This window comes from Acomys minous (assembly GCF_964271855.1).
Source record: "Acomys minous genome assembly, chromosome: 20".
NCBI lineage: Eukaryota > Metazoa > Chordata > Mammalia > Rodentia > Muridae > Acomys > Acomys minous.
Window position 1 is genome coordinate 24,256,863 of NC_140502.1, and position 25,275 is coordinate 24,282,137.

At 54.9% G+C, this 25,275-nt stretch overlaps 1 protein-coding gene across 4 annotated transcripts; it reads left to right on the forward strand.

The window, feature by feature from the left end:
* The first annotated feature begins 1,129 nt into the window (after positions 1-1,129).
* Positions 1,130-21,025, forward strand: LRFN1 (leucine rich repeat and fibronectin type III domain containing 1). 4 transcript variants are annotated; one of them, XM_084770142.1, is made up of 5 exons: positions 1,130-1,247; positions 3,679-3,711; positions 8,271-8,325; positions 9,058-10,500; positions 19,267-21,025. In XM_084770142.1, exons 4-5 carry the CDS (start codon positions 9,095-9,097, stop codon positions 20,171-20,173), a joined length of 2,313 nt encoding a protein of 770 aa, XP_084626268.1. In that variant the 5' UTR covers positions 1,130-1,247; positions 3,679-3,711; positions 8,271-8,325; positions 9,058-9,094; the 3' UTR covers positions 20,174-21,025. The 4 variants fall into 4 exon arrangements, with proteins under 4 accessions (XP_084626268.1, XP_084626269.1, XP_084626271.1 ...); XM_084770143.1 differs by lacking the exon at positions 1,130-1,247 and adding an exon at positions 1,376-1,540; XM_084770145.1 differs by lacking the exon at positions 1,130-1,247 and adding an exon at positions 2,051-2,746.
* Positions 21,026-25,275: the final 4,250 nt, after the last annotated feature.

The window sequence follows — 25,275 nt, forward strand, 5'->3', positions numbered from 1 at the left end:
CATCCGGTCAGTGGGAGTTACTGTGAGGAAGACGCTGGTGTGTGTGCGTGCGTGTGTGCATGTGTGTGTGCATGCATATGTGTGTGTGTGCGTGTATGTGTCCATGTGTGTGTGCATACATATATGTGTGTATGTGTGCGTGTGTGTGCACGCACGTGTGTGTGTGTGTGTGTGTGTGTGTGTGTGTGTGTGTGAAGGCAGCAGGACTGATTGCTGGCGGTGGGTGGGAAAGAACCTAAGGCAGATGTGGGGAGGTAAATCTAGGGGTTCCCTGAAAGTTCCAAGGTCCCCCAGGGTGTTGGGTGATGACTCGAAGTGTAAGCGGGGAAAGAAGAGTTTAAGGATTTGCCATGGTCAGAAGAGATGTTTAGGGTCCCTTAGACATTAGCCGTGACCTACAGTTCCTCTTGGTAGGCAAGAGAATGGTTTTAAGAGAATGGTTTTCCTTAACGGAGGGAAAAAAAAATTGTTGTGGTGGGACCAGTTTTTTACTCTGGATAGTTTAAAAACAAAAACAAAAAAACTGGCTCCCCAGGGTTCCGGGATGGCTCAAGCCATGGCCGATTCTTGGTCATTGACATACAGTCCCCGACCTCCACGGATTCCAGGGTGTGGTCTGCGGGCCATCTGAGTGTTGGTTGTGATTTAGGATGGCTGGGGTGAGGTGAGGTCTGGAACCCCTAAGATGCTGTGATATGACCTGGGGGGGGGTCGTCTCTCTGAACTAGGGGTGTATGGTCTAGGGTTCCTGACAGGGTGTGCTCCCGCCCCCTGTCTGAGGTCAGGAGAAAGAGTGGAACACTCCCAGCTTCCAGGTGGCTCTCCAACATGGTCTGGGGCTTCAAAGGAGGTGAGCCTCACATTCTGAAGATGTGCTGGGGAGAGGATGTGTGCAGGGGGAGGGGGAGGGTAGCCAAGTAGCCGCTGGGCGTGGTCTGGGGATACAGGGGTGGAGCCGAGGCAGGGGGCTGGACCCCGGCACTCCGCAGTGGAGAGGGGGTCTGCGGCGACCTGGGCGTGCGTGCGGCCGCCCCACCTCGGGCCGGCGCCCCCCTCCCCCCCTTGCGGCGGCGACGCGGAGGGCGGAGCGCGGCGGCGCGCGGGAGGGCGGGCGGGAGGCGGGAGGCGGGCGGGAGGCGGCCCCGCGGCACCGCGCCCCCTCCCCCGGCCCTCCCCCCACCATGGCGCGGCGCGAGGCGGCGGCGGCGGCGGTGGGGCCGGGCCCCGGGCCCCCTCCCCCGGGCTGGGTGAGCGCGGCCCGCGGCGGCCCCGGGGGCTCTTTGGAAGCGTCGGGCGGGGGCGCGGGGACGAGCGTGCCCGTGTGTCCGCGGCGCTGCGGCGGGGCCCGGCGTGCGCCCGCCCCGCGGCCCTGTGTGTGCCGGGCGCCCAGCCGGTGTGGCCATCCGGGCGTGTGCGGGGCCGCGGTCGGCCGTGCGTGTGCATGTGTGCATGTGTGCGTGTGTGCGCGCGTGTGTCCCACACACTCCGGGGCGCCGGATCTGGGGGGCTGTGGCGCGCCCGTCCGAGGGGCTGTGTGCAGGTGTGTGCGGGGGCTGCGCGCCCAGGTGTGCGGGGTGGGGGGCCCCCAGCGGGCCTGTGCGCGCGTGCGGCTGGCTGCGTTGAGGGGTCTATGTCCGGCTGGGTTGGATGGTTTATCCGAGGGGCTGCGGAGCCGGGTGTGTTCGATCGGGTATCTGTGTGTGTGTGTGTGTGTGTGTGTGTGTGTGTGTGTGTGTGGTGTGTGTGCAGGTTGGATGTTTCCGAGGGTGTGTGTGTGTGTCTGTGTCAGGTACCCTGCTGGGGTGGGGGCTGAGGCTCAGCGCATAGTGGGACCAGGCCTCCGGATGGATGGGGGGCGGGGAAGTAGGGGATTTGGCCGCTCTTTCGGTCCATGTCAACTGGGGGGGGGGGGTCCTCGGTGATCCTTGGGGGAGACGGCCATGTCTTCCTCCTCTTCTCCGTGGCTGGTTGGGGGAGGGGGATGGGAGGCCAGGAGGTGGACAGATGGGCCCTGGGGTGGGGGGTGAGGGTTGGAGAGTGGAGGGTGGAGTTGAAGACCTGGCCTTTCCCACCCTACCCCACCCTAACTCCCCCACCTGCTCGGTATCTGCAGATAAGGGCCCCAGTTGCCTATGTAGTGATGGCGGGGCTGGGGAGACTCTGGGGGGCTGCTGGTGGCAGAATTTTGTTGGAACCCGGCTTTGAGATTCAACCCCTTCCCAACACTGTGGAGTCCCACCTGCTGAACTATGACCTTTGACCCCGCCTTTGTGTCTGGTTCTTTTGGGGGGGGGGCAGAGTGTAAACGGGACTGGAAGGGATGTTAGGATGTATTTGGGCAAGCGAGTAGGTGGGGCAGGAGTGCCGGGGGCCCGTGAGGAGTGGGTATCAGTGACTGTCACCGTGAAGCTGGCTGGGCTGTCAACTGTGTTCCGTGCTTTGGTATTCTGTGTGCATTTACAAGTGTGTCGGTTCCTCACGGGACTGTGGCGTGAGTGCATCTGTGAAGTGTGAGCCTCCTAGAGTGCCTTGTGTGCTTGTTCATGGCTCTCGGTTTTTGTCAGCGTGCGCTCGGGCTAAGGGTTTCTGTGTACGTGTGTGTGTGCGAGGCGTGTGCCAGCTGTGCACACGTGTGTCTGTTGGGGTTTTATCTGCTCTGTGGCTGCACAGTGGGAATACGTGAAGTTGCGTGGATGTGTTTGGGTGTGTAAGCTAAGTGTGCGCCTATATATCTTTCATTGTACAGGTGAGTCTTATGTGTGAGCCACTGTGTGTTGACAAGTGTGCTATAGAGATGCAGGTGTCTGCTTGTCTATAAAGGGGCACAGGGGTTTTTCTGTATCTGTACATCTTGTGGGTGTGCAAGGGATAGTCTGTGTGTGTGTGTGTGTGTGTTGTGTATGCAGATATGTCAGCTTTGAGGCTGTGTGTCTATCCTGGGAGTCTTTTCCTACTTTAGTCTCTGGGGACCAGGTTCTATACGTTTAGGCCCGTACCTGCAAGACACATGTACCTGTCTGTGCCCTGGGCGCGGGATTGACCCTACTTCTCGGTCCAGTGAGTGTGGTGTGGCCCGGAGCATGCCAAGGTGTAGTCTGCGGCCCTGGGATACAAATGTGACTGGATCCTGGGCTAGTGTGTCTCCCCTCCCCCCCCAGTAGAGCTTGGGTTGGGACTCACGTGGGTCAGGATGGGCCCGACAGCGTGTGATGACATCACAGGGTCCTCCTCGTGCCCCTGGCCTGTGGATACATTTCATGTCTCTGAGGTGAAGAGCCCTCGTGAGAACTCTTGAGTTCGTAAGGATAAGATGTCTGGTTCAGAAATCCCGAGTCTCAAAAAGAGACGCTTGGAGTTTAGACTTGTAGAGCAGCCGAGAGGAGTGGGCAAATTCCGTACTCCGAAAGCCTGATTTAGGAGGGGATGAGGGCCCAGAGCTGCTGAGACCCCAGAGGGCCAAGCTCACATCCTGGACTCCTGGGGTCTGGAGGGTGAAGGCTCCTGAAGAGCAGACATGACTTTTGGGTCCCTCTGAGAGGATGGCGATCCTGTGGCAAGAGACCGGAGAGCGAACAGTCACTGTAGGGACTCCCTCTGCTCGTACGGTCTCCAAGGGAGGCTTTGGTCACTGGAAAGGAACCGGAAGAAGAGGCTAACTGCGGTTCTGTTCTTTCGCAGGTACCGGCCCAGGCCCTGACTCCTTGAAGAGAGGTGAGTATAGTGCCTTGGATTGGGGGCAAAGATGTGCGGTAGAAGTGCCTGTGGTGAGCTTGGGCGCAGGCCCAGAGCTCTACCTAAGTGGACCCAAGAGCACATTACCACAGTGTCCGGGGAGGCGGGTGCCCACTCCCACGGAAGCCTATGAGAGCTGTAGCCGGGTCAGGAGGCTCAGAGGGGCCTCATATGTCGGGTTACGACATCTTTCAAGGTAGGTGAGGTGATCAGGAAAGTGGAGCCCATGAGGGCTTCTAGGCATGAAATAACCCACCCACCCCCCAACCCCCACCCCGTCAGCTGGTGGCACAGGCAGGCCGCCCCAGCATTCAGTGGGCTGAGGCAGAGGCTATACAGTGAAACCCAGTTTCAGGAAGAAGGAGGAGGAGGAGGAGGAAGAAGAAGAAGAAAGAAAGCTAAAAGGAGGAAGAAATATGGCTGGGTTGTAGAGCACTTGCCTAGAATCCATCAGTGAGGGGCTGGGGGCGTGGCTTATCCATATAGGATTTGCTTAGCATATGCAAGCTTCACCCCATACACACACACACACACACACACACACACACACAGGCACATGCACACAATGTTAGCATCATCAAACACTTACGTAGCATTTATATAGCCTGAAGCATGTTACAAATATTCTCACTGAGCCCTTCAACGCTCTGTGAGGTAGGCTAGGTACTCCCATTGCCACAGATGAGTACAGGGCGGCACAGAGTGGGACATCATTTCACCAAAACAACACACACCTGGGACTTGGGTGCGAAACCCTGGCGGAGAGACGGGATTCTGACCCCCTGGTGCTCCGGTGCCTTTGGGTAGCCACACGCAGTTTTCTTTTTGTTTTGTTTTGTTCTGTTTTTGAGACCAGGGTTTCTCTCTGTGAGGCCTTGGCTGTCCTGGACTCGCTCTGTAGACCAGGCTAGCCTCGAACTCACAGCGATCCTCCTGCCTCTGCCTCCCGAGTGCTGGGATGACAGGCGCGCGCCTCGGGCAGTTTTTATTGCAGCTGTCTTACCTAGGAGTCTGCTGGAACTGTGCAAGGAGAAACGCTGTCCTTGTTTCGTAGGACAGGGTCCTGTGCCCTAGAGACCCGAAGCAAGCAGATGCCCCCCAGGCCTCCTGATGGTGGAGCCCACCTTCCAGACAAGGGTTTCTGGTTGGTACAGCAGCCTGGCAGGAAAGGAAGGCAGACTGGGGGGGTGGGGGGGTGCTCAGAGATGCTCGGCTGCCCTGCCTCTGCCTCAGTTTCTCTCTCCTGTTCCATTTTCCTCTCTTCCTGTTCCTGTGTCTTTCGACTCTGTTTCTTGTCCCTCTAACTCTCTTTTCTCTGCCTGTCCTCCACCCCACCCTTTCTTTCCCTCACTCTGGCTCAGTCTCTTCTTCTGTGTGTTTTCTTCTTCACTCAGATGTTTTGTTTGTTTGATTCTTTGTTTCATCGTTACCTGTCTTTTCATCTCCTTGGTTTCTTGAGACAGCATTAACAAATGTAGCTCAGGCTTGTCTGCATATTTAACCTCTTTTTTGGGGGGTAGAGGGGGAGGGTGTTGGGAGACAGGGTCTCTCTGTGTAGCCTTGACTGTCCTGGACTCGCTCTGTAGACCAGGCTGGCCTGGAACTCACAGCGATCCACCTGCCTCCACCTCCCTAGTGCTGGGATTACAGTGCCTGGCTTCTCAGCTTCTTGAGTGCTAGGATTATAGGTGTCTGTCACCATACCTGGCTATCCTCTGTCCCCTTTTCGCAGTGCAGGGGAGAGGGAACTCAGGGCCTCAGGCATGTTAGGTGAGCATGCCACCACTAAGCCACGCCCCCAGCCCCTCACTAGGGGATTCTAGGCAGGGGCTCTACCACTAAGACACACCCCCAGCCCCTCAGTGGGGGAATCCTAGGCAGGGGCTCTACCACTGAGCCACACCCCAGCCCCTCACTGGGGGATCCTAGGCAGGGGCTCTACCACTGAGCCACACCCCAGCCCCTCACTGGGGGATTCTAGGCAGGGGCTCTACCACTGACCCACACCCCAGCCCCTCACTGGGGGATTCTAGGCAGGGGCTCTACCACTGAGCCACACCCCAGCCCCTCACTGGGGGATTCTAGGCAGGGGCTCTACCACTGGGCCACACCCCCAGCCCCTCACTGGGGGAGTCTAGGCAGGGGCTCTACCACTGAGCCACACCCCAGCCCCTCACTGGGGGATTCTAGGCAGGGGCTCTACCACTGAGCCACACCCCCAGCCCCTCACTGGGGGATTCTAGGCAGGGGCTCTACCTCTGAGCCACATCCCAGCCCCTCACTGGGGGATTCTAGGCAGGGGCTCTACCACTGAGCCACACCCCCAGCCCCTCACTGGGGGATTCTAGGCAGGGGCTCTACCACTGAGCCACACCCCCAGCCCCTCACTGAGGGATTTTAGGCACATGTTCTGCTGGGCTGTACCTGGCAACCACTTCCGCTTCTTGGGAAGCTCTTTCTCTTTGCCCTGCTCTCTCTCAGTTGCTCGCTCTGTCAGTCCATTCCTCCCCACCAGCTTCCTTCTGACTCTCTCTCTCTCTTCCTCGGTCCCATTCTCATTCCCTTGGCTAAAAAGATCAAGGTCACATAATGGCCACCACCCTACATGGATTCCTCGGAGTTTGGTCAGCAGGGGCTGGGGCATAGGGCAGAGTGGGATGGAAAATAGCTTTGAGGACGCCCCCTTCCCATCCTTTCCTCCTTACCCTCCCCCTCCCCCCACCCCCACCCCCACCCTGTGTTGTGATGGGAGCTGACACGTCGTGGGCTGCAGCTGCTGGAGGGGGAATCCCCGCCGGAAGGTTTTGCCTGAAGCAGAGGCATAGTGTGCGCTCGCGCGCATGCGCCTGTGGGCACGTGTGGGCCTCCTGTGTGCCTGTTGTTGGTACCAGTCAGCCTGCTTGGGAGCTCAGAGGAGGCTGGAAAGAAACCGTACTCAGAGGACCTCCCCAGGCTGCAGTGGGGAAACTGATGCTCCTTCTCTTCTGCTTTTTGTCTGTTCGTTCGTTTTTGTTTTGTTTTTTTTCCTCGAGACAGGGTCTCAGTGTAGCCTTGATTATCCCGGACTCGCTTTGTAGACCAGGCCGGCCTCAAACTGGCAGAGATCCACCTGCCTCTGCCTCTCAAGTGCTGGGATTAAAGGCGTGCGCCACCACCGCCCAGCCTGATGCTTTTCCTCAACTCTTCCCACTTTTTCCGCTTTTTGCCCACCAACTTGGGCACGGGGCCTTAGTGTTTGCTGAGTGCTTACTATATGCTAGGCCCGCTCTCAGTGGTCTCCGTGCATAGACTCAGCAAAGAGGGGACTGTTTTAATATACAAAGTGAGGAACCTTTGGCCTGTCTGGGGGGTGTGGTGCCACACACCTGTAACCCCAGTACTTGGGAGACTGAGGCAGGAGGTCCGAGTTCGAAGCCAGCTTTAACTGTATGGCAGGTTCTAGACCAGCATGCACCACTGTATGGCAGGTTCTAGACCAGCATGCACCACATACTGTGGGATGACGGGGCTGGAGAGATGGCTCAGTGGTTAAGGGCACTGTCTGCTCTTCCAAAGGTCCTGAGTTCAATTCCCAGCAACCACATGGTGGCTGACAACCATCTGTAATGAGATCCAGTGCCCTCTTCTGGCATGCAAACACACATGGGGGCAGAATACTGTATAAATAATACATAAATAACATTTAAAAAAAAAAAAAAGAACAAGATGGACCAGGCCGTGGTGGTGCACACATGTAGTCCCACCACTCAGGAAGCTGAGGCAGGCGGAGCTCTGCGAGTTCGAGGCCAGCCTCGTCTACAAGTCAGTCCAGGACAGCCAAACCTGCACAGAGAAACCTGTCTTGAAAAACAAAATGAACAAACAAAAAAAATTTAAAAGATGGTGTGTAGCACACACCCTTAATCCCAGCACGTGGGAGGCCAAAGCAGGTAGATATCTGTAAATTCAAGGCCAGCCTGTGCTACACAGTGAGACCTTTTCTCTATAGCAACAACAAGACTTACTTCCTGGGGAGGCTGGTGAGTTCAAGGCCAGCCTGGGCTACTTAATCACACTGCCATGCCTCAAACAAGGAAGTGAAAAAAACAACAACAAAAATTTTTTTAAAGAAGGAAAAATAAGCTATGGCGTAAACGTGAGAATCTTACTGTGGTCCCCTAGAGTTAGTAAGCGAGACCCAGAATTTATGCGTGAATTTCGGCTGTGATTGTCAAGCACTCGAAGGTCAGCAATGTGGCTTAGCGGGGCTTGCTGTACAAGCCTAGCAACCCAAGTGTGATTTCCGGCAGCCACGTGAAGGGGCAATGAAAGAACTGGTTCTACAAAGTCGTCCCCTGACCCTACCGCACGTACGCAATATTAGTAATAATAATATTCAAAATGAAGGCACGCGTTCCTGCCATAACCCACAGTTCTGAACCTGGTGTTGCAGCTAAAAGCTACTAATGTGTTAAGTCCGTCGTACGTGCTAGGTGCTGTCCTAACGGTGCGTCTGATCCTTCTCAAATTAAGGCCTGTCTCTTCTCTCTCCTTCACAGATGAAGAAACCGAGATTCAGAGAGGTTCAGACACTTGCCCGAGGTCACACAGCTAGTAAGTGTCACAGCTGGGACTTGAACTAAGAGTGTGTGTGTTTGACCCCTTTGGTCCGACATTTCAGCCAGCAGCGGTTTCAGAATGTCTGACGGACGGCCTGGGAGGGCATGGGAAGTTGGGGAGCCTCCTGGGGCACACAGCTGGGGAGCTGACAGAGGTGGAAGGGTCAAAGACTTCAGGGCGACAGTCATGACTTGCCAATTACTATGAAAATTTTATATTCAGATCTGGGGGGTTTTGGCCCAGATCTGCCATCCCAGTGCTTGGGAGTTAGGCACAGGAGGATCATGAGCCCCAAACCCTAACAGTGGGGGAGGAGGCAGAGGCAGGCTGATCTACCTGAGTTTGAGGCTAGCCTGGCCTACAAAGTGAGTTCTAGGCTAGCCCCAGGCTACATAGTGACACCTTGTATCAAAAAAAAAGTTGCTTTGTTACACACCACACACACACACGTTGCTTTGTTTCACACACACACAAAAGCAAGTTGTTTTGTTACACACACACACAAAAACAAGTTGCTTTGTTACACACACACACACAAAAAAAGTTGCTTTGTTACACACAACACACACAACACACACACACACAAAGAGGGGGCGTGAGGGCGGAGGAAGGAGGATAGAAAGCCATATATGCAAGCGTCTTTGAGGTCTGTTGTCCAGAAATAAATCCCAGGGCTGTAGGAGTGGAGACCAGCGCTGGCTGAATATCTGACTTCCTCCCTTCCAGGTCTCACCCTCCGCTCCTCCTGCCTCCCCCCTGCACCATGGCTCCAGGCCCCTTCTCCTGCGGGCTCCTCGCGCCGCCACCCGCTGCTCTCCCTTTCCTCCTACTGCTCTGGGCTGGAGCGTCCCGCGGCCAGCCCTGCCCCGGTCGCTGCATCTGCCAGAACGTGGCCCCTACCCTGACCATGCTGTGCGCCAAGACCGGCCTGCTCTTCGTGCCACCCGCCATCGACAGGCGTGTGGTAGAGCTGCGCCTCACCGACAACTTCATTGCGGCCGTGCGTCGTCGAGACTTCGCCAACATGACCAGCCTGGTCCACCTCACCCTGTCCCGCAACACCATCGGCCAGGTGGCGGCTGGCGCCTTTGCTGACCTCCGCGCGCTCCGCGCCTTGCACCTGGACAGCAACCGCCTGGCCGAGGTGCGCGGGGACCAGCTCCGGGGCTTGGGTAACCTCCGCCACTTGATCCTTGGCAACAATCAGATCCGAAAGGTGGAGTCGGCAGCTTTCGACGCCTTCCTGTCCACCGTGGAGGACCTGGATCTGTCCTACAACAACCTGGAGGCGCTGCCGTGGGAGGCGGTGGGTCAGATGGTGAACCTTAACACTCTCACGCTGGACCACAACCTCATTGATCACATTGCCGAGGGCACCTTCGTGCAACTGCACAAACTCGTGCGCTTGGACATGACCTCCAACCGGCTCCATAAGCTGCCCCCCGACGGGCTCTTCCTGAGGTCCCAGGGAGGTGGGCCCAAGCCACCCACCCCACTGACTGTCAGCTTCGGGGGCAACCCGCTGCACTGCAACTGTGAGCTGCTCTGGCTTCGGCGCCTCACCAGGGAGGATGACTTGGAGACCTGCGCCACGCCCGAGCATCTCACTGACCGCTATTTCTGGTCTATCCCCGAGGAGGAATTTCTGTGTGAGCCCCCACTCATCACGAGGCAAGCAGGGGGCCGGGCCCTGGTGGTGGAGGGCCAGGCTGTCAGTCTACGCTGCCGGGCAGTGGGTGACCCTGAGCCCGTGGTGCACTGGGTGGCGCCTGACGGGCGGCTGCTGGGGAACTCCAGCCGGACTCGGGTCCGCGGGGACGGAACGCTAGATGTGACCATCACCACCTTGAGGGACAGCGGTACCTTCACTTGCATAGCCTCCAATGCTGCGGGGGAAGCGACCGCACCTGTGGAGGTCTGTGTGGTTCCTCTGCCGCTGATGGCGCCCCCACCCGCTGCCCCGCCGCCTCTCACTGAGCCCGGTTCCTCCGACATCGCCACACCGGGCAGACCTGGTGCCAACGACTCAGCCACTGAGCGCAGGCTTGTGGCTGCAGAACTCACTTCCAGCTCTGTGCTCATCCGCTGGCCGGCACAGAGGCCAGTGCCTGGCATCCGAATGTACCAAGTGCAATATAACAGCTCTGCGGATGACTCCCTCGTCTACAGGTGAGTGTGGTGCTGCAGTCCCAGGACCTCCTATCTGACCCCCCCCATCCTGCCCGCCCTCTTTCCCTCCCTCCCACCTGTCCATCCATACCCCTTAGCCTTGCTTAGTTTGGGCTCTGGATGGGCTTATAGTTGCCTCTATTTATCTATCTATCTGTCTGTCTGTCTGTCTATCTATCCCTGCCTTGCAGTCTTTGTGTTTCTTGCGCTTAGGAGGTGTTTATGGAACACTTAACGCGAGCCAGTGTAGGGCACGGTTATAACGGGGAGCAGGGCCTGGTGTCTCAGGCTTGTTATTCTAGCCTTTGGGAAGCTGAGGCAGGAGAATTGCAAGGACAAAGCTGGCCTGCACAATTTGGAGACACTATCTCAAAAAATTTTAAAGTTCTACAAAGCAAGTCTAGGACAGCCAAGGCTACACAGAGAAACCCTGTCTCCAAAAAGTAAATAAATAAATAAATAAATAAATAAATAAATAAATAAATTTAAAAGTAAGAAAAAGAGATGTTGCTAAGTTATAGTGAGATAGAGCCCCTGCCTAGAATCCCCCAGTGAGGGGCTGGGGACGTGGCTCAGTGGTAGAGCCCCTGCCTAGAATCCCCCAGTGAGGGGCTGGGGGTGTGGCTCAGTGGTAGAGCCCCTGCCTAGAATCCCCAGTGAGGGGCTGGGGGTGTGGCTCAGTGGTAGAGCCCCTGCCTAGAATCCCCCAGTGAGGGGCTGGGGGTGTGGCTCAGTGGTAGAGCCCCTGCCTTGAATCCCCCAGTGAGGGGCTGGGGTGTGGCTCAGTGGTAGAGCCCCTGCCTAGAATCCCCCATTGAGGGGCAGGGGCGTGGCTCAGTGGTAGAGCCCCTGCCTAGAATCCTCCAGTGAGGGGCTGGGGTGTGGCTCAGTGGTAGAGCCCCTGCCTAGAATCCCCCATTGAGGGGCTGGGGGCGTGGCTCAGTGGTAGAGTACTTGCTAAGCTGGAGGAGGCACTGAAAGAAAAAATATCTCACAGAGTTCATGGTCAGCATCACTTTCTCTCCAGAGGCTTCTGATCATGAATCCCATCAGTTAAACATTGTGGCACATAAAACACGCATATTTATGGTTACATTTCTATTTATGTCAAGACTACTATTCTATTCCAATCGGTTACGTTATAGAAACAGAAAGAAAAAAAAAAAGAGAAAAATAGAAACACAATTTTCTAATTTGGTTTCTATGGCTGTGATAAACACCATGACCAAGCCATGCAGTGGTGGCGCACACCTTAAATCCAGCGCTCGGGAGGCAGAGGCAGGTGGATCTCTGGGTTCGAGGCCAACCTGGTCTACAGAGTGAGTTCCAGGACAGCCAAGGCTACACAGAGAGACCCTGTCTCAAAACATAAAAACAACACCAACAAAAGAAGACACACACAAAAAGAAAAAAGACCAAGAAGCAAGTTGGGGAAAGGAAGGGTTTATTTTCATCTTACAACTCAAAGGTCATAGTCCGTCAATGAGGGAAGTCGGGGCAGGAACCTGGAGGCAGAAACCTATTCAGAGGCCATGGAGGAGTGCTGCTTCCTGGCCTGCCCCCTTGGCTTGTTCAGCCTGTGCTTGGTTTGTTTTTTTCTTTCTTTGTTTGTTTGTTTTTATATAACATCCCAGGACCACCAGCCCCAGGGGGAATACCACAGTGGGCTGGACCCTCCTACCCTGTGTAGCTCCCACAGACTTACTTACAGGCCCGTCGGGTGGAAACTTTTTCTCAGTCGAGGTTCTCGGAGGACCTTAGCTTGTGTGGAACTGATAAGGAACAAACCAGTACCTGTGAGTTATTTCTAAGCTGTTGTCTTAGGGTGAACAGGCCTGTGGTGTAGACAGATGTCAGTTGCTTTGCCTCACCATCTCCAGGGTGGTGGGTGAGTTTTTTTGTTTTTTTCCTCTCCCCTGACTTTCCCTCCAACCTTCACTGGGCTTCCCTTAGCTTTCGGGCTATACTGAAACCTGAGTTGGGCGTGGCTGGGGGGTCACAGAGAAGAGAGGAGTGTAAGGTAGAAATGGACAGAAAAGAGAGTTGTTGTTGCTGTTATTGACAGAGTCTCCCTTTGTTTTGTTTTGGTTTTGGGGGTTTTTTGTTTTGTTTTGTTTTGGTTTGGTTTGGTTTTGGTTTGGTTTTTTGAGACAGGGTCTCTCTGTGTAGCCTTGGCTGTCCTGGACTCGCTTTGTAGACCAGGCTGGCCTGGAACTCACAGCAATCCGCCTGCCTCTGCCTCCCTGGGATCACAGGCGTGTGCCACCGCACCCAGCCAGAGTCTCTCTTTGTAGTCCAGGCTGGCCTTGAACTCACAGAGACCTGCCTGCTTCTGCCTGAGTGCTGAGATTAAAAAGACGTAAGCCGCCACCGCCACCACCATCGCCAGGCCCTGAAAATGAGAGTTCCTAAAGAAACAATTTCCTGCCTCCCCTCCCTTCTTACCTGGGAAACAGTAGCTATTCAGCACTGTATGCTTCCCAAATACAAAGCACCCCTGAGGCAGATGTTGGTGGCACATGCCTGTGATCCCAGCACTCGGGAGGCTGAGGCAAGATCTTCAAGGTCAGTCTGGGGTATGTAGTGAGCACTTGTCTCAATAAATAAATAAATAAATGAATAGATTAACTAACTAACTAGGCAGATTCAGTGGTTTCAATGTGCCTGTTGGCACCTGGCCCCCAAGGAGACCAGGGCCCATGGAGAATCAGTGTCTGAGCCCTGTGGTCGCTCCATCTTCTGAGGTACGGCACACTGTGGGCGATGGCTGTTGGCTAAGTCGACACATCTTCTTCTTGCCTTCCCTCTGCCTGTGTAGTGCACGCTGAGTGCCTGGCCCTGGGTGCCACTTTCTCTGGGTTGTCAGAGGCTCTGGAGTCATGTCCTCATCAGCGGTAGCCCCAACCACTTGAGTGCGCTCAACCCTTTTCACAAAAACCCAGTCTCTTGGCCTTTATCTCTGTCCTTGTTGGCCAGTCTGCTTGCCGGAACCCTCTCTTTCCCCCTTGGCTCTGCTTCCCTCCACCTCCCCTCAAAGATTTATTTATTTATTATTATACATACAGTACTCTGCCTGCATGTGCACCTGCGGGCCAGAAGAGGGCGCCGGATCTCATTTCAGATGGTTGTGAGCCACCATGTGGTTGCTGGGAATTGAACTCAGGACCTCAGGAAGAGCAGGCAGTGCTCTTAACCTCTGAGCCATCTCTCCAGCCCCGCTTTTGTTTCTGAGACAGGCTCTTGCCCTTGTAGCCCAGGCTAGCCTTCAGTTCACTATGTAGTCCAGGCTGGCTCAGAACTCTGGATCTGCTGGGATTACAGGCACTGCACGGCACTTAAGTGCACATTTCTTCACTTTGCTTCTGGCTGTCAGAGCATTGTTGACTCTGTGTCAGAAGCCTTCCCTCCCTAGATAGACTGACACATTCTTACAGTCAGCAGAGCAAGGTACCAAACAAACCTTCCTAAACTTTGTCCGAAGGCGCAGCTGTTTGCTGGGAAGCTGTTACCATCACTTACTTTGATTTCATTTAAAATTTTTAAAATTACTTCTTGGGCAGTGGTGATGTATACCTTTAATCCCAGCACTGAGGAGGCAGAGGTGGGCAGATCTCTTGAGTTCGAGGCCAGCCTGGTCTACAGGGTGATTTCCAGGATAGGCAGGGCTACACTGAGAAACTGCTTGAAAAAAAACAAAAACAAAAACAAAAAAAAAGGAAAATAAAAGAACACTTTTTTGTCTGTGTGACTTAACATTTTTAAATGTGTGTGTGTGTGTGTGTGTGTGTGTGTGTGTGTGTGTGTATGCACATTGTGCTATATAACATGCATGTGGTAAGCAGGGGAGATCTTGTAAGAATCAGTTCTTTCCATCCACCATGACTTAAGAGTTAAACTCTGGTTGTTACGCTTAGTAGCAAGCTCCCTTACCAACTGAGCCATCGTGCCAACCTTTATTTTATTTTTATCCGTTCATTTTAATGGTACTGTTGATTGAACCTAGACCCTCATACATGCTAAGCAATCATTCTGTAACACCCCCACCCCCTCACTGGGGGATTCTAGGCAGGGGCTCTACCACTGAGCCACACCCCAGCCCCTCACTGAAGGATTCTAGGCAGGGGCTCTACCACTGAGCCACACCCCAGCCCCTCACTGGAGGATTCTAGGCAGAGGCTCTACCACTGAGCCACACCCCCAGCCCCTCACTGGGGGATTCTAGGCAGGGGCTCTACCACTGAGCCACACCCCACCCCCTCACTGGGGGATCCTAGGCAGGGGCTCTACCACTGAGCCACGCCCCCAGCCCCTCACTGGGGGATCCTAGGCAGGGGCTCTACCACTGAGCCACACCCCAGCCCCTCACTGGGGGATTCTAGGCAGGGGCCCTACCACTGAGCCACACCCCAGCCCCTCACTGGGGGATCCTAGGCAGGGGCTCTACCACTGAGCCACACCCCAGCCCCTCACTGGGGGATCCTAGGCAGGGGCTCTACCACTGAGCCACACCCCCAGCCTCTCACTGGGGGATTCTAGGCAGGGGCTCTACCACTGAGCCACACCCCCAGCCTCTCACTGGGGGATCCTAGGCAGGGGCTCTACCACTGAGCCACACCCCCAGCCCCTCACTGGGGGATCCTAGGCAGGGGCTCTACCACTGAGCCACACCCCAGCCCCTCACTGGGGGATCCTAGGCAGGGGCTCTACCACTGAGCCACACCCCAGCCCCTCACTGGGGGATCCTAGGCAGGGGCTCTACCACTGAGCCACACCCCAGCCCCTCACTGGGGGATCCTAGGCAGGGGCTCTACCACTGAGCCACACCCCAGCCCCTCACTGGGGGATCCTAGGCAGGGGCTCTACCACTGAGCCACACCCCAGCCCCTCACTGTGGGATTCTAGGCAGGGGCTCTACCCTGAGCCACACCTTCAATTCTGTCTCTCTCTCTCTCTCTCTCTCTCTCTCTCTCTCTCTCTCCCCCCTCTCTCTCCAGTCACAGAAGTTGATGCTCTGTGGGAGCGATCATTTGCTCTCATGCTCGGAAAATAGCAGAGCTATCTTTCATATGCTTGAACGCACACTTATGGAATACCTAGCGTTTTTCAGGCAGGCATTGAGGGGAGATGGCTGATGTATTTCTGTCAGTCATTTAGATTGTGTGATTTTTTTTTCCGTCTCTCTGAGCCACAGCCATCGTGTGATAGGGTGAGGGAACGTTCCAGACGAGCATGTAAACAGATCTCCATGGCCCTTTCTCCCTTCTCCCCAGCTGGGCAAGGGCTCTTCTCTCTGAGGACCACAGGTCTGCCCTGCCTCCTCTGTTGCAGATGCTTGTACATAGGACAGCATTGCAGGGGTTAACTTCCTCTCTGCAGCCATGGGCTGAGGTGACATCCAACAGGAAGCCCGCTCAGCTGCTGGCTCTGGTCTGGCAGCCAATGAGAGACTCGTGGGCTCAGGCTTTCTTAAGGAGCCAGTAACTGTCCTTGAAAAGGGGGGGGGGGGCAGGGAGCCCCTAGCAACTGGTTATTTGTGGGGAGAAGCAACAAGGAAATCCCAGCCTCTAGGAGAAGAAAAGGGGAAGTTAAGGCAAGAAGGGGATCAAGGCAGCTTGCGGTGGGTGGCTTGTGAGAAGGGAAGAGCCTAGTGAGAGGGCATGGGGCCTTGAAGGGGAGTGGAGCGGGGTGCCTGATGGCAGGGACCTTCTCAGTGGGGCCTCGTGACCAGCAGGCAGCCCCACTGGCAAGGTAAGCATGGGCGGAGATGAGGCATGCCTTTTTTTGGGGGGGTGGGACTTGTTCTGTGTGGTCTCAGGCAGAGGAAGGGGCGTTGTTCGTGTCTGGTGAAGCCACTAAGGGCCTTGGCAGGAGAGGAGAGCTCGTGAGGTTGGGTACAGGGCGTGCCAATCAGGGTGCTGCACTCCACAGCTCCTTGATTTCCCTGAGGCTGGAAGTTGCTAAAACAGACTGTGCCAAGATAGGCTCATCAAAAGAGATCAAAGTCCGGGAGGGAATGTCCCCAGGGTGGATCTTAGAGGGGTGAGGAGGAGGTAGCCGGGGAGATGGCTCGGCGGGGTTAAGGCACTTTCTGCCAAGCCTGATGACCTGAGTTCAATCCCTGGGTCACACACGGCGGAAGGGGAGAACAGACTCCTGTAAGCTGTCCTCTGACCTCCTCACTCTCACACAGACCACACACACACTCACACACACACACACACACACACACACACACACACACACACACACTACACACACACACACACACACACAGACCACACACACACTCACACACACACACAAACTCACTCACACACACACACAGACCACACACCACACACAAACACACACACACACACACACCACACACAAACACACATGCACACACATACACACACATGCGTGCACACACAGATACCCATTAATAAATGTAATTTAGATGAGATCAGGCCTGTTAATAATGGTATTGCTAGCCGGGCGGTAGTGGCACACACCTTTAATCCCAGCACTCGGGAGGCAGAGGCAGGCGGATCGCTGTGAGTTCGAGGCCAGCCTGGTCTACAGAGTGACTTCTAGAACAGCCAGGGCTACACAGAGAAACCCTGTCTTGAAAAACGAAAAATAAAGATATTGCTGTAGATTAAATGTGTGTGTGTGTGAAAGAGAGAGAAAGGGGCAGGTAGCCTGACAGTGAGCGCCTGCCAGAGCTGCTGGAAACACTGGATGGGACATTAGCTCACAGTGACACCCTTAACTTTGGACAACTCCCGTCCTAGATGTGTTAACCCGTTCATTCCTTGCGCTCTGATCCCATTAGAGGGAAGTGATGCACAGAGAAGTTAAGAAACTTGCGTAGGGTCACAGAGCTAACGACGCGCAGACAAGACCCTGTCCCAGAGAGTTGTGGCTCCTGGAGTTGACTGTACTGTGTGTCCCTCATTTGAGAAGAGGAGGTCTATAGCCAAAACAAAAAACAAAAAACCTGTGCTTTACAGCTGGGCGTGGTGGCGCACGCCTTTAATCCCAGCACTAGGGAGGCAGAGGCAGGGGGATCGCTGTGAGTTCGAGGCCAGCCTGGTCTACAAAGTGAGTCCAGGACAGCCAAGGCTACACAGAGAAACCCTGTCTCTAAAAACCAAAAAACCAAACCAAACCAACCAAACAAACAAACAAAAACCCTGTGCTTTGCTACATTTCAGTCAGTGGTAGACAAGTGCTTGGGGAGTGCGGCCCAGTGAATTGGCTTGTGGAATGCTGGGGGACCGTGCCGGGCACGCTGTGGAATGCTGGGGGACCGTGCCGGGCACGCTGTGGAATGCTGGGGGACCGTGCCGGGCACGCTGTGGAATGCTGGGGGACCGTGCCGGGCACGCTGTGGAATGCTGGGGGACCGTGCCGGGCACGCTGTGGAACGCTGGGGGACCGTGCCGGGCACGCTGTGGAATGCTGGGGGACCGTGCCGGGCACGCATGGTCGCCTCCAGAAGCACCGTCCCAAGTGCCTTGAAGGGATAGGGCTTATAAACCAGAGTGCACTTAGAAGGGGGAATGAGCGGGAATACGTAGCTCAGACGTTTGGGGAAACTGAGACAGGACCTGGAGATTTACCCGAAGGCGGGGCATGTCCTACAGCGTGTCCCCTCCCCCAAAGGCGAGAGTGTATATCAAAGAGGAATTAGCTCAGCTGGTAGAGTGCTTGCAGGAAGCCCCGGGTTCCATCCGCGCCACCACAGAAAACCTAACCAAAACAAAAACAACAGGACATGCTGCCCTGTAAGCCTGAAATTCCAGCCTTCGGGAGGTGGAGACAGGATGGAAAGACAAAACAAGACCATGCCTGCTCTTCCAGAGGTCCTGAGTTCAGTTCCCAGCAACCAACCACATGATGGCTCACTCACAACCATTTGTGATGGGGTCTGATGCCCTCTTCTGGCCTGCAGGCACACATGCAGGCAGAGCATTCGTCTACATTAAGTAAATAATGAATTAAATAAATAAATAAATAAAATTCTTTTTAAAAACGAAAAAAAAAGAAAACCAGGGACAGGAAGTCCGCCATTGTTAGCGTCAAGGCCCATAGATTAGGGGGAGTAACCATTGCATTGATCTCCTTAAATGGCAGATATATGCACATGAGGCAACTTGAGTGACAATTGTCCAAGGTATGAGCAGATAGTCCCAGTGGGCGATGCTTGAGGCAGGCGGGTCTGGAGGCGGGGCATGCAGATGAGAGGGCGTGGTTAAAAGTAGGGCTAACTGTGGAGGCGGGGCATGTAGATGAGAGGGCGTGGTTAAAAGTAGGGCTAACTATGGAAGCGGGACATGTAGATGAGAGGGCGTGGTTAAGAGTAGGCCATGGGGGCGGGACATGTAAATGTGGGCGTGGTTTAGAGTAGGCCAAACTGCGGGGGCGGGGCATGTGAGAGGGCGTGGTTAAGAGTGGTACTAACTGAATTCGCGGCACGTAGACGAGGGGGCGTGGTTTAGAGTAGACCACTGGGGTGTGGTATGTAAATGAGGGGGCGTGGTTTAGAGTGGTACTAACTATGAAGGCGGGGCACGCAGGTGAGGGGGCGTGGTTTAGAGTAGGCCACTGGGGCGGGGTATGTAAGTGAGAGGGCGTGGTTAAGAGTGGTACTAACTATGAAGGCGGGGCATGTAGATGAGGGCGTGGTTTAGAGTAGGCCACTGGGGCGGGGCATGTAAATGAGGGGCGTGGTTTAGAGTGGTCCACACTAACTCCCTCCTGGTTCTATGGCTCCCACAGGATGATCCCTTCCACCAGCCAGACCTTCCTGGTGAACGATCTGGCGGCCGGCCGCGCCTATGACTTGTGTGTGCTGGCAGTCTACGACGACGGGGCCACCGCTCTGCCGGCCACCAGAGTGGTGGGCTGCGTGCAGTTCACCACGGCGGGAGATCCCGCACCGTGCCGCCCGCTGAGGGCCCACTTCCTGGGTGGCACCATGATCATCGTCATCGGGGGCGTGATCGTCGCCTCGGTCCTCGTTTTCATCGTCCTGCTCATGATCCGCTACAAGGTGTACGGCGACGGGGACAGCCGCCGCCTCAAGGGCGCGTCCAGGTCGCCCCCTCGGGTCAGCCACGTGTGCTCACAGACCAACGGCGGGGCAGGTGGGGCAGGTGCGCAGCAGCCCTCCGCCCCACCGGCTGCTGACCGCTACGAGGCGCTCCGAGAGGTGGCCGTCCCTGCAGCCATCGAGGCAAAGGCCACGGAGGCCGAGGCGACTTCCACCGAGCTAGAGGTGGTGCTTGGACGCTCGCTGGGTGGCTCGGCCACCTCGCTGTGCTTGCTGCCCTCCGAGGAAACTTCTGGGGAGGAGTCCAGGGCCATGCTGGGCCCTCGGCGGAGCCGTTCGGGGGCCTTGGGGCCTCCAACTTCTGCGCCCCCGACGCTAGCTCTGGTTCCTGGGGGAGCCCCGGCCCGGCCGAGGCCACAACAACGCTACTCCTTTGACGGGGACTACGGGGCGCTGTTCCAGAGTCACAGTTACCCGCGCCGCGCCCGGCGGACAAAGCGCCACCGGTCCACGCCACACCTGGACGGGGCCGGAGGGGGCGCGGCCGGGGAGGACGGAGACCAGGGGCTGGGCTCCGCCCGGGCACGCCTAGCCTTCACCAGCACCGAATGGATGCTGGAGAGTACCGTGTGAGCGGCGGGCGCACGGGCACCCGGGGACGCCTGTGGGCCGCACTTTATAGTTGCCCAGCCCGGCCGGATACGGGGGAGAGGCTGGAGAGAAGGGATGGATGCGCGTGGGGCGGGGCCGGCAGCCGTCGAGGCGACACCCACTCGCGTCCGGGATTGGAGGCGAGGCCGCCGCCGGCCTCTCCGACTCCACACTCCTCCCCCCTCCCCTCCGCCCCTTGCCACGCCCCCCGCGCGCTCGCGGACCTCGCCGGAGCCGGTGCCTTACACAGCGAAGCGCGGGGAGGGGCGGGCGGGGCCCCCCCACACTGCAGCACTGAGACACGAGTCCCATCCCTTACCCGGGACCCTGGGGCAGGGGCGAGGGGCCCAATTCCTTGTATCTGGCTGGACTAGATCTCATTCTGCCCCGCGGCGGCCTCCAAAGCCTCCCATCCCCCACCACCACCACCTCCCTCACCCAGTCCCCTCCCTGGTCCCACCAGTCTGGTTTGGAGGGAGGGGCTCCCCCTTTCTTCTCTCTAGGTCCTTGTCTTTCCCGCCCTCTGTCGTCTTGTCTTAAGTCCTTCCCTACTCGTCTCCCCTTTTTACTGTCCTACGGTCGTCTCTTTTCCTTCTGCCCGCCCTTGTCTTTTGTTTTGTTTTGTTTTTTAATGTTTTGTTTTGTCCAGTGTCCTTGTCTCTCCCGGTTCCCTGTCCTCAACAACACCCCCGGGCAGGTCCCACTGAAGGACCAGATTCTACCCTCTGCCTTCCTCGTCCCCACAACGAATCCTCCACACAAACAAAAACCAAATCCCTTTATCGGAGCCGGGACCCTCCGCCGCAGCAGAATTAAACTTTTTTCTGTGTCTGAGGCGGCTCTGCTGACGTGTGTGTGCGTGTGCGTGCTGGCTCGCGCGCGTGTTTGGAGGAAGGAAGACTGGATCACAATGAAGAGAGCGAGCGTGACAGTGGCTACTGGGAGTGGGAAGTAACAAAAAACAATAACGACAAGTGGCCAGTATGTGGACAGGTAGCCTTTAAATCATCCGATCCTCCCAGGTTCCCTAGGACATCTCTCTGTTAGCCCATGCTACAGATGTGCACTCTGAGGCCATGTGGGCTAGATACCGTATCCTGGCATAATCAGAAGGCAGAATATTGAGACTAATATATTTAATATTGATTCCAGCTAGGCATAGTGGCCCTCACCTTTAATCCCAGGACTCAGGAGGCAGAGGCTGGTGGATCGCAGTCATCTTGAGACCAGACTGGTCTACATAATGAGTTCCAGACCAGCCAGGGCTACGTTGTAAGACAATCTCAGAGCAGCAACAAGGAAGCAGTTCCAGATGTAGTATTTATTTTTTAGCCTGTATGTATCCATATGTGTGCTGGTGCACCCATCCACATGTGTGAACAGGGAGATCAAAGGTGGATACAGTGTGTCTTCCTTTGACAATGCACCTTCTTTTTGGATACTGTCATCAGAGCTCATCCGTTAGGCTACACTGGCTGGCCAGTGACAATGACCCTGGCCAGGGTCCTCCCGTGTCCACTTCTGCTCCCAGCAGTGGAATTATAGATGTGTTTTTGTATGAGTACTGGGGGTCTGAGCTCCCCCATGTTTGTATGACAAAACACTATCCACTGAGCCATCTCAAGCACACACACACACACACACACACACACACACACACACACACACTGGGTTGCCCTGGAAACTCCCTATGTAGGCGAAGCCAGTGTCCCAGATTTTGGTGATTTGTTTTGTTTTTGTTTTTTGAGACAAAGTTTCTCTGTGCAGCCTTGGTGTTCTGGACTCTGTAGACCAGGCTGGCCTCGAACTCACGGAGATCCGCCTGCCTCCGCCTCCCTGAGTGCTGGGATTACAGGCGTGCGCCACTGCACCTGGCTCAGCTTTTTGTGATCTTTGTCTCTAGCAAGTGCTGGGATTGTGGGTTTGCACTACCATGTCCCGATAAATAGGAACACACACATACACACATTTATAACTGATATATATATGGCATATTTGTGGCAATCCTCCTGTCCCTGCCACCTAAGTGCAGAGATTATATTTATGCAGAGTCACAGCCAGCATTTTTTTTTTTTGAGACAGGATCTTGATTTATGCATAGCCCAGGCTGGCCTTGAACTTTGAATTATTCTGCCTTAGCATCCTAGAGTGCCAGGTTTAAGGGTATGTGTCCTGGGAAAACAGACTTAACAAAGCAGATAGAAATTAGGCACGGTGGAGCATGCCAGTAATCCTGGTACTTGGGAGGTAGAAACAAGAACCAGAGGTTCAAGACCAGGCTGACAAGTTGGCTTAGTGAGTAAAGACATTTGCCACCAAGTCTGACAATTTAAATTGATCCCTGGGACCCAAGTGCCATGTGCCATGTACCATAGCACATGTTAAACCACCACAAAGTAAATAAATAAATAAATACAAATATATATTATAGTTCAAAATTAGGAGCCGGGCGTGGTGGTGCACGCCTTTAATCCCAGCACTCGGGAGGCAGAGTCAGGCGGATCGCTGTGAGTTCAAGGCCAGCCTGGTCTACAAAGTGAGTCTGGGGCAGCCAAGGCTACACAGAGAAACTCTGTCTCAAAAAACCAATTAAGGAAAAAAAAAAAAAAGGCAGGTGGATTTGGGCAAGATGACACACTGGACTCCCAGCTACCCAGGACACTGGGGCAGGATGATTGCTTGACTCCAGGAGTTCGAGGCCAGCCTGGGCAACATAGCCAGACACTGTCTCAAACCTCAATAATAGTAAAAAGTGGGCCAACTTCTGACCCATCCTCAGCTTTAAGCCCTTTCAGCTGGGCAGTTTGTGGCCCTGCCTGGCTGCTCACCTTATGTAGGATGGATTTCCATGGTCCTAGCTTAGCAGACAGAGGCCAGAACCAGAGCGAGAGGGGAGGTCCCTTGTCAGAGGCTCCTCCCTAGCCTGTTTCCCATGAAGGGGAAAAAAAAATGGAGTAGGGGCAGTTTGCCTCTGGAGCTGTGTCTGGAGGCTGGGGAATGGCTCCAGTGACCCTAGTTGAACTTGGGTCTCCAAAGCCAGCTGTGATGGGAGTAGGGGAGTAACCTCCGCGTTTACCTGCGCCGAGTGTGAGAGATGGTAGGTAAGTCCAGCAAGCCGGGTCTGCGGTAGAGTGGGGGTTGGGGGTGGGGGGGGTGGAGAGCGGCTCTGAAGGACTGAAAACTTGTCTGGGGAGGCAAAGGCTAGGTGTGCAGGGACCTCTGGGCATCTCAGTCCTTGCAGATACCCTGCCGTGAAAACTCCTTCCTATTCCTGGGGAAAAAAAAAAAAAAAAAAAAAAAAGAAGAGAAGGCTTCAAGCCAGCCAGGAGCCCCCTGAGGCCTGGGGAGGAGGAGAGCAAGACAGAAATAGAAAGGGAGCCAGAGGGAGGAAGCCGGTCTGGGTAGAGCGGGGTGGGAGGCCGCCAGGACAGCAGCTCCGGAGACTTTCGGGCCAGGTGGATCATTTTCCCACGGGCCCAGGATATGTGTCGTTCACGGTGGCACACTGGCGTGCAGAGTGCTCCCACCAACTGGGCTCTGTGCTCAAGCACACTGTAGCGCGGAATGCTGGGCACTAACTAAACATGACCCTCAGGAAAGGCCATCACTCCTGCAAGGAGCAGGGTCATAATACATAGCTCTGGTTGCTCCACCACCCGTGAGCCGATAAAGCTTTACTGAGCATGTGCCACAGGTCAGGCCCAGTGTTGGGGGCGGAGGGGCTTTAGCGATGGCACAGGCTTGCAATCCAGCATCTGGGAGGCACCCGAGGGTAGAGTAGGAGCTGCCTCAAAACTAAAGGCTGCAAACAAAGAATTGGTCCTGGCGGAACAAGCCTACGATCCCAGCACTCGGGAGGCTGAGGCAGGAGGATCAGAAATTTTGTTTTTTGGGGTTTGTTTTGTTTTCAAGGCAGGGTTTCTCTGTGTAGCCTTGGCTGTCCTGGACTCGCTTTGTAGACCAGGCTGGCTTCGAAATCACAGAGATCAGAAATTTGTTCTTGTTTGTTTGCTGTATAGTAAGTTTGAGGCCAGCCTGGACTGATTCTTTTTCTTCCACAATATACCTATATATATATATATATATTTTCATTTGTTCTCTTCCTCCCTGTTTAGTTTGTTGGTAGGAGGATTTGAGGCCTGTAGATTCAGCACCCCATTCTGTGACCTTGCAGCGCTAAGTTTAGGATTTGACGCTATAATTCTGAGAAAGGCAGAGGAAACCACGGAAAACAGGTCTGTGACAAACATAGTCAGATGACATTACTGGATGTGTTGCTATATATGTTGTTTTAGATGTTACGTGTCTGAGTGTTTTGCCTGCAGGCCTGTCTGTGTATTGTGTCTGTGCTTTGTGCTAGAGGAGGCCAGAAAAGGAGCTGGGGTTACAGATGGCTGTGAGCTGCCATGGGTGTGCTGGGAATCGAACCTAGATCCTCTGGGAGAGCATCCAGGGCTCTCCCTCCAGCCCCACAGCAGAATGCTTTAACTATTTAAAACACACACACACACACACACACACACACACACACACACACACACACGAGCATCTCACCATGTAACCTTGTCTGACCTAGAATTCCTTATGGCGACCAGACTGGCCTTGAACTCACTAAGAAACCCACCTCCCTCTGCCTCAGAAGGGCTGGGATTAAAGGCATCCACTACCCACCACCAGGCCAGGCTTTCTTTTCTTCTCTTTTTTTAAGGTTTTTAGACAAGATCTTATGGAGCTAAAGATGGCCTTAAGTTCATCATTCATTTGCCTCTACCTCCAAAGTGTTGGGATTATAGGCATGAGCCACTGTGGTTGGATTATTATTATTATTATTATTATTATTATTATTATTATTATTATTTATTATTATTAAACTACATACACTCATTCATTCATTCATTGTGTATGCATGTGGTGCATGTGAAAGACGAAGGACAGTTGGCATTGTGAGTTCGTTCCTTTCCACCATGTGGGTCCCTGGGATTGAACTCAGATCATGAAATGTCTTTACCTGTTGAGCCATCTCACCAGCTCTTTGTCTGTCCGCCTGTCAATCTACCCATCCATCCGTCTACCTTTTTTATTTT

Coding starts and splice junctions, on each gene's coding strand:
- LRFN1 (XM_084770142.1), top strand. CDS start 9,095: ATGGCTCCAGGCCCCTTCTCCTGCGGGCTCCTCGCGCCGCCACCCGCT. Junction 10,501..19,266: donor GATGACTCCCTCGTCTACAG/GTGAGTGTGGTG, acceptor TGGCTCCCACAG/GATGATCCCTTCCACCAGCC.